We start from the raw sequence: 16,140 nt of genomic DNA on the forward strand, positions 1-16,140 counted from the left end.
CTTCCTCCCTTCCTTCCTTCCTTCCTTCCTCCCTCCCTCCCTCCCCTCCCTCCCTCCCTTCCTTCCTTCCTTCCTTTTTTCCTTCCTTCCTCCCTTCCTTCCTCCGTCCCTCCCTTCCTTCTTTCCTTCCTCCCTCCCTCCCTTCCTTCCTCCCTCCCTCCCTTCCTTCCTTCCTTCCTTTTTTCCTTTCTTCCTCCCTTCCTTCCTTCCTTCCTTCCTTCCTTCCTTCCTTCCTTCCTTCCTTCCTCCTTTCTAAATGAATTAAAAGCAGAAATTTGATGCTGGGTCCACAAAAAAAGAATGTGTGAAGTTATTCATACGTTTATTTTCACATTTTAACCCTTTAAATTTAAACTAAACCTCATGGAGACTAGAAACATCACTGACCCTGTAATGTGGGTTAGGGTTGGTCTGGATAGATTTTTGGTTTCATTTTGTCCTTTTTCAGACTCTGCGATGAGCTGAGTGAGATAATGAGTTAACGAGCCTGCAGAGAGCATGTCAGCTCTGCAGCGACCGTCCAGGTTTGCACACGTGTTTCACTCCTGAATCCTGCAGCAGCAGCAGCATGTGGCCCATGTGCAGTTTGTGCCTGATCGAGCTTATTAAGGCCTTCACACACACACACACACACACACACACACACACACACACACACACAGACGCGCACACACACACACACACACACACACACACACACACACGCACGCACACACACACACACACACACACACACACACACACACACAGACACACACACACACACACACACAGACACACACACACACACACACACACACAGACACACACACACACACACACGCACGCACGCACACACACACACACACAGACGCAGACACACACACAGACGCAGACACACACACAGACGCACACACACACACAGACGCACGCACGCACACACGCACACACACACACACACAGACGCAGACACACACACACACACAGATGCACACACACACGCACGCACACACACACACACACACACACTCGCTCGCTCGTGTCATGCTGTGTTTGGGGCTTTCCTGTGTGAATCTGTGAGCAGCACGCTCGGCTGAACCTTCACATACATCAAACGTCGACACAAATCAAACTCGAGCTGCTTCTCTGTTTTTTCTTTCTGCTTCACTTCTCTGAACACGAGGCAGCGGGGTTTACCCATAATTCCATCTATGAAATGCGGCAAAAGAATCCAGAGCGAAGCGGGCCGCTCCGTGGTGGCGGCAGCGGCGGCCGGGAGGCTAATTGGCAACTCAGCCGTGTGCTCCTCCTGGCCCACTCCTCCCGCTCCTGGCCCGCTCCTCCCGCTGCTGGCCAACCCCTCCCGTTCCTTCGTGCTTATTTTTAGAGGAGCATCGGGAGACTAATCGAGACACTTGTGCTAATGTTGGCGCTCGCTGTGCTAAAAGCCATCTGCATGAGGTCCTGTTGGAGCGAGGGGGAGCTGTGTGTGTGTGTGTGTGTGTGTGTGTGTGTGTGTTGGGGGGGGGGGGGGGCGGGGGTGCAGTACGTCAAGGAGATTCCCCTCAATTCATTTAGACAGTGGATTCTTACTAAGAGGCGATAAAAGCTGCTAGTTGCTGTTTTTTTAAAGGGGAGCGCAGCGTGACTGACCCTGTGGAGCTCCTTACAGTCAGATCACAGGAGGAGGAAGAGGAGGAAGAGGAGGAGGGAGAGGAGGAGGAGGAGGGGTAGATACATATAGGTGAGGAGTAGTGATGAATATGTGAAGCTCGACTCCTGCTGTGACTTCACCTCAAATATGCGGGCCGCTCCGTGGTGGTGGCAGCGGTGGCCGGGAGGCTAATTGGCAACTCAGCCGTGTGCTCCTCCTGGCCCGCTCCTCCCACTCCTGGCCTGCTCCTCCCACTCCTGGCCTGCTCCTCCCGCTGCTGGCCAACTCCTCCCGTTCCTTCGTGCTTATTTTTAGAGGAGCATCGGGAGGCTAATAGAGACACTTGTGCTAATGTTGGCGCTCGCTGTGCTAAAAGCCATCTGCATGAGGCCTTGGTGGTGACGTCCTGTTGGAGCGAGGGGGAGCTGTGTGTGTGTGTGTGTGTGTGTGTGTGTGTCTGTGTGTCTGTGTGTGTGTGTTGGGGGGGGGGGGGCGGGGGTGCAGTACGTTAGGGAGATTCCCCTCGATTCATTTAGACAGTGGATTCTTACTAAGAGGCGATAAAAGCTGCTAGTTGCTGTTTTTTAAAGGGGAGCGCAGCGTGACTGACCCTGTGGTGCTCCTTACAGTCAGATCACAGGAGGAGGAAGAGGAGGAGGAGGAGGGGGAAGGGGGGGGGGGTTAGATACATATAGGTGAGGGCGAAATGATGAATATGTGAAGCTCGACTCCCGCTGTGACTTCACCTTAAATATGCAGCTTTTAAAAAAAACTGCTGAACAAAGCAGGAAGAGGAAACAACCAGAGAGAAGTCAGCTGTTTGTGAGCATTAAAGGAGCATTTCAACATTTTCCTTTCTTTCCCTGAAGTGAGACGTTCATGTGGAACCAGCGGGAGGAAGGAAGGACAGACAGAAGGAAAGGAAAGAAGGAAGGAAAGGAAGGACGGCGGAAAGAAGGAAGGGAAAGAGGAAGGAAGGAGAGGAGGGAGGAATGAAGGAAAGGAAGGAGGGAGGGAGGAATGAAGGAAAGGAGGGAAGAAGGAAGGAGGGAAGGAACCGTCGAAACGGACGGCGTCAATTTGACCCGGGAGGACGATACGAGGGTTAAATTTAATTCTATGTGGTTTTAAAAGCTGTAAATTTAAAACCTCACATCACAGTCAGTCGCTGCGTCTGTTAACCAGCCGCCATCTTTATTTAATGATTGAGACGTCGTCTGAGACAAATACAGGCTGATGAGAGGAGGGAGGAAGGAGGAAGGAGGGAAGGAAGGAGGAAGGAAGGAAAGGATGATGAGAGCAGCTGTACTGACATTTAAAATAAAAGATCACAGGGAAAAGTAGAGAAGAGAAAAAGTTTCCTTCTGGGATTTAATTCACTGCCGCACAGCGACTGAAAGAGACGGAGCAGTTTACATCATTTCTGTAAAGCTCAGTTCCCCCCCCGACGTTGAAATACCAAACTGACATTTTAAGATTTATCTTCTCTGGAGGAACATATCGTTGGAGTCAGTCAAAGGACACGTATTCCTCACATCTCCAGCTTCTATATTAATATTCTGAGTCTCTACTGGAATAAAAACTCCTTATTTATCTTCTACTGGTCCTTTATGCAGCCGCTCAGTTCAGCCTCTGACTATTAACAGACCGGTTTAAATATAAAGCCGACAGTTTGTGCACATCAGTACATGAGATTATGTGTATTATTGATTTAGTGAGTTGTGCTTTTTTTGACTTCCAGCAACTTCATACTACCAACTACTACCAACCTCCATAGTGTCTTACTAGCCGCGTTCCACTGCAGGAATTCCTGGTAAAAGGAGGGGCGGGGGGGTAGGAACTTCTACAGGAACCGTCCTCTCACTCTGCCCTCTCAGTGGCCGCGTCTCAACTGCAGAGTAGGACCCTCGGCCACGTCATGAGTTTTGATCGCCCCTCTGAATCTCTTCGGTGCCGTAGATGGCAATCAATGCCTGCACCTCATCATCGGTCCATTTGTCGTACATCCTCTTGCTGTTTTCTTGTTGTTTACAGCGATGTCTGCAAGGCTAATGCTCCCCTTTTCCTGGATTTTAAAAATTCCGGTTGTTTTGGTGCTTTCTGATGGCGTCAGAGCTGCTCTAGGTTTAGCCACTCAGTGCTGGGTTAACCTCAAGCCCCACCCAGGAGCTTTTCAGGGCCGAACGGAGAACCTACCCTGGAGTAGGTACTCCGTTGGCCCCCGTAAAAGTTCCTGTAAATGGCCCTGTGGGGGAGGTTCCTGCAGTGGAAACGCACCTACTACCAACCTCCATGGTGTCTTACTACCAACCTCCATAGTGTCTAACTACCAACCTCCATAGTGTCTTACTACCAACCTCCATAGTGTCTTACTACCAACCTCCATAGTGTCTTACTACCAACCTCCATAGTGTCTTACTACCAACCTCCATAGTGTCTTACTACCAACCTCCATAGTGTCTTACTACCAACCTCCATGGTGTCTTACTACCAACCTCCATAGTGTCTTACTACCAACCTCCATAGTGTCTTACTACCAACCTCCATAGTGTCTTACTACCAACCTCCATGATGTCTTACTACCAACCTCCATAGTGTCTTACTACCAACCTCCATGATGTCTTACTACCAACCTCCATGATGTCTTACTACCAACCTCCATGATGTCTTACTACCAACCTCCATAGTGTCTTACTACCAACCTCCATGATGTCTTACTACCAACCTCCATAGTGTCTTACTACCAACCTCCATGATGTCTTACTACCAACCTCCATAGTGTCTTACTACCAACCTCCATAGTGTCTTACTACCAACCTCCATAGTGTCTTACTACCAACCTCCATAGTGTCTTACTACCAACCTCCATGATGTCTTACTACCAACCTCCATAGTGTCTTACTACCAACCTCCATAGTGTCTCACTACCAACCTCCATAGTGTCTTACTACCAACCTCACGTTGAGGACGATGTCACATATTAGACGGTTCATATCTTTAGACCAGAATCAGCTGAAGAAGAGTCAGACTTCTCTATTCCTACCTGATGCTTTAGACTTTCATCACAAATTAAAAGAGGATCTTTTCAGTTTACACTTTATGAGGAATTCAAAGGAAAGTAAAGAGTGTGACTACCAACCTGTCCTCGCCTACAGCAGACCAGGTTCAATAAAACTCTGAGACTGCAAATAAAGTCCACAGACAGTTTAAACCTCCAGAGATGTAAAGAAAAACACTAGAGACTGAAAGAAAATCACTACCACCACTTACCCCACCTCCATCACGTCTTTATCAAAAGAAGAAGAAGTTTAAATGCTCAGTGTCTCTTAGATTCTACACACACATTCATATTTTAGAAAATTCATTAAACGTCTCTGATGAAATTTGAAGGGAGGGAGGGAGGAAGAAGGAAAGAAAAGAAAGGAGAGAGGGAGGAAGGATGGAAGGGAGGGAGGGGTCGAAGGAAGGAAGGAAGGAAGAAGGATGGATGGGAGGAGGGAGGGAAGAAGAAGGAAGGAAAGGAGAGAGGGAGGAAGAAGGAAGGAAGGAAGGATGGAAGGGAGGGAGGGAGGAAGAAGGAAGGAAGGAAAGGATGGAGGAAGGAAGGAAATGAGGGAGGAAGGACCGAGGAAAGAAGGAAGGGAGGGAGAAAGAAAAAGAGGAAGGAAGGAAAGAAAGGAGGAAGGAAGGAAAGGAGGGAGGGAGGAAGGATGGAAGGGAGGGAGGGAGGATGGAAGAAGGAAGGAAGGAAAGGATGGAGGAAGGAAATGAGGGAGGAAGGGAGAGAGGGAGAAGTGGAGGATGGGAGGATGAGGCAGTTTCTACGTCCTCAGGCGAGAGCTGCGGTGATTCATCTCAGCGCTGATGTGATTCGTGATGCTTTTATTCATGTTGAAGAAGGAGGGAGGGAGGAAGGAGGGAGGGAGGAAGGAGGGAGGGAGAGAGGTTGAAGAAGGAAATCGGGGCAGGAATCAAACCGGCGCCCACTCACTTCATTATAAATCTGTTTCTTTTCTTTTTTCTTTCTTTTTTGTGTTGTTCTGCTCTTTAGCTCCAATCTGCTGCTGCTGCTGCTCTTCCTCTCGGCTCCAGCAGCTCTGAACTAATCCGCTTCAAGTTCGAGACTCTGCCCCCCCCCCCCGCCCCCACCCCAACCCCAACCCCCCCTCCCCCCCCCCGATGTTAAATTTGCCTCGTGGCCATGAAGGCAGCACCATTGTGTGATAACAACACGATCCAGTGAATACAACAAGCGCTGAGAGGAAAGGAAGGAAGGGAGGAAGAAGGAAGTAAAGGAGGGGGGGAGGAAGGGGGGGAGGAAGGGAGGGAGGAAGGAGGGAGGAAGGAAGCGCTGAGAGGAAAGAATGAGATCTGAACATGAAGTTTAAACACTTTAACCCTCCTGCTGTCCTCGAGGAAGGAAAGGAGGGAGGGAGGGAGGAAGGAGGGAGGAAAGGGGGGAGGAAGGGAGGAAGAAGGAAGGAAAGGAGGGAGGGAGGGAGGAAGGAAGAAGGAAGGAAATGAGGGAGGAAGGACAGAGGAAAGAAAGAAGGAGGGAAGGGAAGGAGGGAGGGAGGAAGGGAGGGAGGGAGGAAGAAGGAAGGAAGGAAAGTAGGAGGGAGAGAGGGAGAAAGGAGGGAGGCAGGAGGGAGGAAGGAAAGAAAGAAGGAGGATGGAAGGGAGGAAGAAGGAAGAAGGAAGGAAATGAGGAGGGAGGGAGAGAGGGAAAAAGGAAAAGAGGAAGGGAGGAAGAAGGAAGGAAAGGAGGGAGGGAGGGAGGGAGAGAGGGGAGGAAGAAGGAAGGAAAGGAGGGAGGGAGGAAGGAAAGGAGGGAGGGAGGATGGAAGGGAGGAAGAAGGGAGGAAGGAAGGAAGAAGGAAGGAAATGAGGAAAGAAGGGAGGGAGGAAGGAGGGAGGGAGGAAAGAAGGAAGGTAGGAGTGAGGGAGGGAGAAAGAAAAAGAGGAAGGGAGGAAGGAAGGAAAGAAGGACAGAGGAAAGAAGGGAGGGAGGAAGGAGGGAAGGAAAGAAGGAGGGAGGGAGAAAGGAAGGAAAGGAGGGAAGGAAGGAAGGAAGGAACAGACAGGGTCGCTTTTTCGTATCCAGGCCTCTAAACTGAGTCTCACTGATTAACAGCGTTGAAATAAAAGCCCCCTGGTGGCCGATCTGTGAACTGCATGCATCTGATCCACTAATGATGTAAAGCTCTCTAAAACTCATTATTTTAATCTTTAATTTTTTTTAAATAAATGGAAATATCATTTTTTGTTTCAAATATTTAAATAAATCAGAAATGATCTTTTGTATGCAGTTTATCCTTTTTATTAATTAAGGAATAATTTGTATTTTATCTCCATTTGCAGCTTTTCACACATTAATGAAAATCAGTAAAGAATAAATTTGGTTAATTTGAAGGCGGTGGATAGTATTAAATATCACATAAAGGAGCCTGTTCTCCCTCCCTCCCTCATTCCTTCCTTCCTTCCCTCCTTCCTCCCATCCTCCCTCCCTCAATCATCGTATCTGCTGTGTTGTTGGCCTTCCTTCCATCCCTCCCTCCCTCATTCCTTCCTCCCTTCGCTCCTTTTTTCCTTCCATCCCTCCCTCCCTCATTCCTTCCTCCCTTCGCTCCTTTTTTCCTTCCATCCCTCCCTCCTTCCTTCCTTCCTTCCATCAGTCCTTCCTCCATCCCTCCTTCTCTCTTTCTTCCTTCCCCCTTCCTTTTTTCCTTTCTCCCTCCCTCCCTCATTCCTTCCTTCCTTCCATCTGTCCTTCCTTCCTTCCTCCTTCTCTCTTTCTTCCTTCCTTCCTCCTTTCCTCCCTTCCTTCCTTCCTTGAGGACAACAGGAGGGTTAAAGTCTTGACAGCAGCATCTGACTCCTGTTCTTCTTGTTTCTTTGTGTTTTAACAGGAAGTGCGGGAACGCCGGTGGTCTTTAACGAGAACGGCGACGCTCCCGGACGCTACGACATCTTCCAGTATCAGATCAACAACCGCTCGACGCCGGAGTACAAGGTCATCGGACAGTGGACCAATCAGCTGCATCTAAACGTACGGATCAATTACCTCAATCTATAAGTTCAAGTCCAGAACCTTCATGTTACCATTACATGACGATACCAGTGGGCGGGGTCGTCATAGCAACGCTGTGTTAAACTGCCGTTTATATGCGCACTTCCTTCCTTTCCTTCCTTCCTTCCTTCCCTCTGTCCTTCCTTCCTTCTTTCCTTCCTTCCTGTCTTCTTTCCCTTCCTTCCTTCCTTCCTTCCCACCCTCTGTCCTTCCTGTCCTCTTTTCCTTCCTTCCTTCCCTCTGTCCTTCCTTCCGTCCTTCCTTCCTTCCTCCTTCCCTCTGTCCTTCCTGTCTTCTTTTCCTTCTTTCCTTCCTGCTGCTGTATGTAGCTTTCTGTCACATGCACTTCCTTCCTTCTGTCCTTCCTTCCTTCCGTCCGTCCGGCCGTCCTCCCTCCCTCCCTCCCTCCCTCCCTCCCTCCCTCCTTCCTTCCTTCCTTCCTTCCTTCCTTTCTTCCTTCCTTCCTTCCTGCTGCTGTATGTAGCTTTCTGTCACGTGCACTTCCTTCCTTCCCTTCTGTCCTTCCTTCCGTCCGTCCGTCCTCCCTCCCTCCCTCCCTCCCTCCTTCCTTCCTTCCTTCCTTCCTGCTGCTGTATGTGTCTTTCTGTCTCACACACTTCCTTCCTTCCTTCCCTCCTTCCTTCCTTCCTTCCTGCTGCTCTATGTGTCTTGCTGTCTCACACAAAGCAAGAGAAGAGAAACTAATCTCTGTAACTGTCATAGCATTTTAATGAGTCAGATTTTATATTTCTGATGTTGCCGTTTGTGCGTCTCCTAAAGTTTGAAGTTGAGCGTTAACCGTCTCACTTCCTCCTTCTTCCTTCCTCCTTCCTCCTTCCCGTCTGCAGATGGAGAACCTGCAGTGGACCACCGGCGACCCCTCGCTGCCGGCTTCGGTGTGCAGCCTTCCCTGCCGCACCGGCGAGAGGAAGAAGGTGGTGAAGGGCGTCCCGTGCTGCTGGCACTGCGAGCGCTGCGAGGGCTACCACGTCCAGGCCAGCGAGTTCACCTGCGAGCTCTGCCCCTACGAGAAGAGACCCAACCAGAACCGCACCGACTGCCAGCCCATCCCCATCATCAAGCTGGAGTGGCACTCGCCCTGGGCGCTGGTGCCCGTCTTCATCTCCGTCCTGGGCATCATCGCCACCACCTTCGTCATCGTCACCTTCTTCCGCTACAACGACACCCCCATCGTGCGCGCCTCCGGGCGAGAGATGAGCTACGTGCTTCTGACGGGCATCTTCCTGTGCTACGTCATCACGTTCCCGATGATCGCCGCTCCCGACATCGTGGTCTGCTCCTTCCGTCGTATCTTCCTGGGCCTCGGGATGTGCTTCAGCAACGCCGCGCTGCTCACCAAGACCAACCGCATCCACCGCATCTTCGAGCAGGGCAAGAAGGCCGTGACGGCGCCGCGCTTCATCTCGCCGGCGTCCCAACTCGTCATCACCTTCTCGCTCATCTCGGTGCAGCTGCTGGGCGTCCTGGTGTGGTTCGCCGCCGACCCCCCGCACACCTTCGTGGATTACGGCGAGCAGCGCACGCAGGATCCCGAGAACGCTCGCGGCGTCCTGAAGTGCGACATCTCCGACCTGTCGCTCATCTGCTCGCTGGGCTACAGCATCCTCTTGATGGTCACATGCACTGTTTACGCCATCAAGACGCGCGGCGTTCCCGAGACTTTCAACGAGGCCAAGCCGATTGGATTTACTATGTACACCACCTGCATCATCTGGCTCGCCTTCATCCCCATCTTCTTCGGCACGGCTCAGTCGGAAGAGCGGGTGAGTGATGATGAATAATGTAATGTCATGTTTTATGTAACGTCCAGCAGAGGTTATAAATGGAAACACGCACCGTCAGCAACATCTGCGCGGACTCTGTCACAAACCGGGACAGTTAGTGGCAAAAAGGTGGCAGGTGGAAGCCCGAACCCAAGTCTCAGTCTGGAGGCGGCAAGAGAGAGTGAACAAAAGTTTAGACAGCCCTTAAATCCCCAGTTCCCCCCAGACACCCACAGGTGACCCGTCCCAACCTCCACCCAGGGAAGTCACACAGCCAATGAACAGACAGAGGGGCAGGCCGTCACAACTCACACACACACACACACACACACACATACATACACACACACACACACACACACACACACACACATACATACACACACACACACACACACACACACACACACACATACACACACACACACACACATACACACACCCACACACACATACACACACACACAGACACACACACACATACACACACACACACACACACACACACACACGCGGTATGACATTGATGTCCGAGCTGGAGTCTGTATAAGATTCTGACGGTATGATAACCTTAGGTAAAATTATCACAGTTTCAAAACCAAAAAAAAGAGATTTTTTTTCCCATTGAACGGTCTTTTATTTTTAGTAAATATGTATTTAAAATAAATAATAATAAAAAATAAGTGCAGTCCTTTAACTGAGGCTAAACCTGCAACTCAAGTCACGACATAAATTAATTATTTTTAGTGAAAAAAACACAAAATGCAAATAAATGCAAATAAATGCAATCACTGAACCTGTGGCTCAAGATCAGAACATCAATAATTAAAAAAAATAAAAACACTTCTAAGATAAATATAAATAAATAAATGCAGCAGGAACTTAAAACTGAATCTAAACAGTTTTTGGAGACTTGCTCACGATCATATTGGATGTATTGCCTCCTCGCGCTGCTACTGTCCGTTACCTTCTTCCTCCAAGCCGCGGCCGTCTGTCTTTTTACGGTAGCCTTATAAGTATAAATACAGCCGACTTGGTCCTTTTAGATGGGGGGGGGGGGGGGGGGGAGTTCAGGGGGCTCGCCTCCTTCAGCCGTCATACAGCCTGCAGAGCTACCTGCATGTAAACAGCAACCGGAGTACGGGAGGGGTTGGACTTCACGCTGCAGCTGCACAAGACCTCACAGAGACGTCACATTAAAAAAACCCGCTCATATCACAGGAACGGTATAACGGAACATTTTAGTGGTTTGACTTTTTCATACCGTGGTAAACCTTGAAACCGGTAACCGGCCCATGCCTAGTCTGCATGATGTGAAATCTTCGTTTTTCACTGTAATACTGCAGTACTTTTACTGTAATACTGCATACTACATCACTATAATACTGCAGTACTTTTACTGTAATACTGCATACTACATCACTCATAATACTGCAGTACTTTTACTGTAATACTGCATACTACATCACTATAATACTGCAGTACTTTTACTGTAATACTGCATACTACATCACTATAATACTGCAGTACTTTTACTGTAATACTGCATACTACATCACTATAATACTGCAGTACTTTTACTGTAATACTGCATACTACATCACTATAATACTGCAGTACTTTTACTGTAATACTGCATACTACATCACTATAATACTGCAGTACTTTTACTGTAATACTGCATACTACATCACTATAATACTGCAGTACTTTTACTGTAATACTGCATACTACATCACTATAATACTGCAGTACTTTTACTGTAATACTGCATACTACATCACTATAATACTGCAGTACTTTTACTGTAATACTGCATACTACATCAATATAATACTGCAGTACTTTTACTGTAATACTGCATACTACATCACTATAATACTGCAGTACTTTTACTGTAATACTGCATACTACATCACTATAATACTGCAGTACTTTTACTGTAATACTGCATACTACAACACTATAATACTGCAGTACTTTTACTGTAATACTGCATACTACATCACTATAATACTGCAGTACTTTTACTGTAATACTGCATACTACATCACTATAATACTGCAGTACTTTTACTGTAATACTGCATACTACATCACTATAATACTGCAGTACTTTTACTGTAATACTGCATACTACATCACTATAATACTGCAGTACTTTTACTGTAATACTGCATACTACATCACTCATAATACTGCAGTACTTTTACTGTAATACTGCATACTACAACACTATAATACTGCAGTACTTTTACTGTAATACTGCATACTACATCACTCATAATACTGCAGTACTTTTACTGTAATACTGCATACTACATCACTCATAATACTGCAGTACTTTTACTGTAATACTGCATACTACAACACTATAATACTGCAGTACTTTTACTGTAATACTGCATACTACATCACTATAATACTGCAGTACTTTTACTGTAATACTGCATACTACATCACTATAATACTGCAGTACTTTTACTGTAATACTGCATACTACATCACTATAATACTGCAGTACTTTTACTGTAATACTGCATACTACAACACTATAATACTGCAGTACTTTTACTGTAATACTGCATACTACATCACTCATAATACTGCAGTACTTTTACTGTAATACTGCATACTACATCACTCATAATACTGCAGTACTTTTACTGTAATACTGCATACTACAACACTATAATACTGCAGTACTTTTACTGTAATACTGCATACTACATCACTCATAATACTGCAGTACTTTTACTGTAATACTGCATACTACATCACTCATAATACTGCAGTACTTTTACTGTAATACTGCATACTACATCACTCATAATACTGCAGTACTTTTACTGTAATACTGCATACTACAACACTATAATACTGCAGTACTTTTACTGTAATACTGCATACTACATCACTATAATACTGCAGTACTTTTACTGTAATACTGCATACTACATCACTATAATACTGCAGTACTTTTACTGTAATACTGCATACTACATCACTCATAATACTGCAGTACTTTTACTGTAATACTGCATACTACATCACTCATAATACTGCAGTACTTTTACTGTAATACTGCATACTACAACACTATAATACTGCAGTACTTTTACTGTAATACTGCATACTACATCACTATAATACTGCAGTACTTTTACTGTAATACTGCATACTACATCACTATAATACTGCAGTACTTTTACTGTAATACTGCATACTACATCACTATAATACTGCAGTACTTTTACTGTAATACTGCATACTACATCACTATAATACTGCAGTACTTTTACTGTAATACTGCATACTACATCACTATAATACTGCAGTACTTTTACTGTAATACTGTATACTACATTACTATAATACTGCAGTACTTTTACTGTAATACTGCATACTACATTACTATAATACTGCAGTACTTTTACTGTAATACTGTATACTACATTACTATAATACTGCAGTACTTTTACTGTAATACTGCATACTACATTACTATAATACTGCAGTACTTTTACTGTAATACTGCATACTACATCACTATAATACTGCAGTACTTTTACTGTAATACTGCATACTACATCACTATAATACTGCAGTACTTTTACTGTAATACTGCATACTACATCACTATAATACTGCAGTACTTTTACTGTAATACTGCATACTACATCACTATAATACTGCAGTACTTTTACTGTAATACTGCATACTACATCACTATAATACTGCAGTACTTTTACTGTAATACTGCATACTACATCAATATAATACTGCAGTACTTTTACTGTAATACTGCATACTACATCACTATAATACTGCAGTACTTTTACTGTAATACTGCATACTACATCACTATAATACTGCAGTACTTTTACTGTAATACTGCATACTACAACACTATAATACTGCAGTACTTTTACTGTAATACTGCATACTACATCACTATAATACTGCAGTACTTTTACTGTAATACTGCATACTACATCACTATAATACTGCAGTACTTTTACTGTAATACTGCATACTACATCACTATAATACTGCAGTACTTTTACTGTAATACTGCATACTACATCACTATAATACTGCAGTACTTTTACTGTAATACTGCATACTACATCACTCATAATACTGCAGTACTTTTACTGTAATACTGCATACTACAACACTATAATACTGCAGTACTTTTACTGTAATACTGCATACTACATCACTCATAATACTGCAGTACTTTTACTGTAATACTGCATACTACATCACTCATAATACTGCAGTACTTTTACTGTAATACTGCATACTACAACACTATAATACTGCAGTACTTTTACTGTAATACTGCATACTACATCACTATAATACTGCAGTACTTTTACTGTAATACTGCATACTACATCACTATAATACTGCAGTACTTTTACTGTAATACTGCATACTACATCACTATAATACTGCAGTACTTTTACTGTAATACTGCATACTACAACACTATAATACTGCAGTACTTTTACTGTAATACTGCATACTACATCACTCATAATACTGCAGTACTTTTACTGTAATACTGCATACTACATCACTCATAATACTGCAGTACTTTTACTGTAATACTGCATACTACAACACTATAATACTGCAGTACTTTTACTGTAATACTGCATACTACATCACTCATAATACTGCAGTACTTTTACTGTAATACTGCATACTACATCACTCATAATACTGCAGTACTTTTACTGTAATACTGCATACTACATCACTCATAATACTGCAGTACTTTTACTGTAATACTGCATACTACAACACTATAATACTGCAGTACTTTTACTGTAATACTGCATACTACATCACTATAATACTGCAGTACTTTTACTGTAATACTGCATACTACATCACTATAATACTGCAGTACTTTTACTGTAATACTGCATACTACATCACTATAATACTGCAGTACTTTTACTGTAATACTGCATACTACATCACTATAATACTGCAGTACTTTTACTGTAATACTGCATACTACATCACTATAATACTGCAGTACTTTTACTGTAATACTGCATACTACATCACTATAATACTGCAGTACTTTTACTGTAATACTGCATACTACATCACTATAATACTGCAGTACTTTTACTGTAATACTGTATACTACATTACTATAATACTGCAGTACTTTTACTGTAATACTGCATACTACATTACTATAATACTGCAGTACTTTTACTGTAATACTGTATACTACATTACTATAATACTGCAGTACTTTTACTGTAATACTGCATACTACATTACTATAATACTGCAGTACTTTTACTGTAATACTGCATACTACATCACTATAATACTGCAGTACTTTTACTGTAATACTGCATACTACATCACTATAATACTGCAGTACTTTTACTGTAATACTGCATACTACATCACTATAATACTGCAGTACTTTTACTGTAATACTGCATACTACATCACTCATAATACTGCAGTACTTTTACTGTAATACTGCATACTACAACACTATAATACTGCAGTACTTTTACTGTAATACTGCATACTACATCACTATAATACTGCAGTACTTTTACTGTAATACTGCATACTACATCACTCATAATACTGCAGTACTTTTACTGTAATACTGCATACTACAACACTATAATACTGCAGTACTTTTACTGTAATACTGCATACTACATCACTATAATACTGCAGTACTTTTACTGTAATACTGCATACTACATCACTATAATACTGCAGTACTTTTACTGTAATACTGCATACTACGTCACTATAATACTGCAGTACTTTTACTGTAATACTGCATACTACATCACTATAATACTGCAGTACTTTTACTGTAATACTGTATACTACATTACTATAATACTGCAGTACTTTTACTGTAATACTGCATACTACATCACTATAATACTGCAGTACTTTTACTGTAATACTGTATACTACATTACTATAATACTGCAGTACTTTTACTGTAATACTGCATACTACATCACTATAATACTGCAGTACTTTTACTGTAATACTGCATACTACATCACTATAATACTGCATACTACATCACTATAATACTGCAGTACTTTTACTGTAATACTGCATACTACATCACTATAATACTGCAGTACTTTTACTGTAATACTGCATACTACATCACTATAATACTGCAGTACTTTTACTGTAATACTGCATACTACATCACTATAATACTGCAGTACTTTTACTGTAATACTGCATACTACATCACTATAATACTGCAGTACTTTTACTGTAATACTGCATACTACATCACTATAATACTGCAGTACTTTTACTGTAATACTGCATACTACATCACTATAATACTGCAGTACTTTTACTGTAATACTGCATACTACATCACTATAATACTGCAGTACTTTTACTGTAATACTGCATACTACATCACTATAATACTGCAGTACTTTTACTGTAATACTGCATACTACATCACTATAATACTGCAGTACTTTTACTGTAATACTGCATACTACATCACTATAATACTGCAGTACTTTTACTGTAATACTGCATACTACATCACTATAATACTGCAGTACTTTTACTGTAATACTGCATACTACATCACTATAATACTGC

The 16,140-nt window shown here is 43.7% G+C and overlaps 1 protein-coding gene across 1 annotated transcript in view; it reads left to right on the forward strand.

Annotated features, from left to right (window-relative positions):
* LOC128358952 (metabotropic glutamate receptor 8-like) overlaps positions 1-9,505 on the forward strand; it is a 120,315-nt gene extending 110,810 nt beyond the window's left edge. The window contains exons 7-8 of the mRNA XM_053319357.1: positions 7,543-7,682; positions 8,552-9,505. Of these exons, the coding sequence (XP_053175332.1) occupies positions 7,543-7,682; positions 8,552-9,505 (1,094 nt within the window). The remainder of the gene's footprint in view (positions 1-7,542; positions 7,683-8,551) is intronic.
* The last annotated feature ends 6,635 nt before the right edge of the window (positions 9,506-16,140 follow it).

This window comes from Scomber japonicus, chromosome 5, assembly GCF_027409825.1.
Source record: "Scomber japonicus isolate fScoJap1 chromosome 5, fScoJap1.pri, whole genome shotgun sequence".
Taxonomy (NCBI): Eukaryota; Metazoa; Chordata; class Actinopteri; order Scombriformes; family Scombridae; genus Scomber; species Scomber japonicus.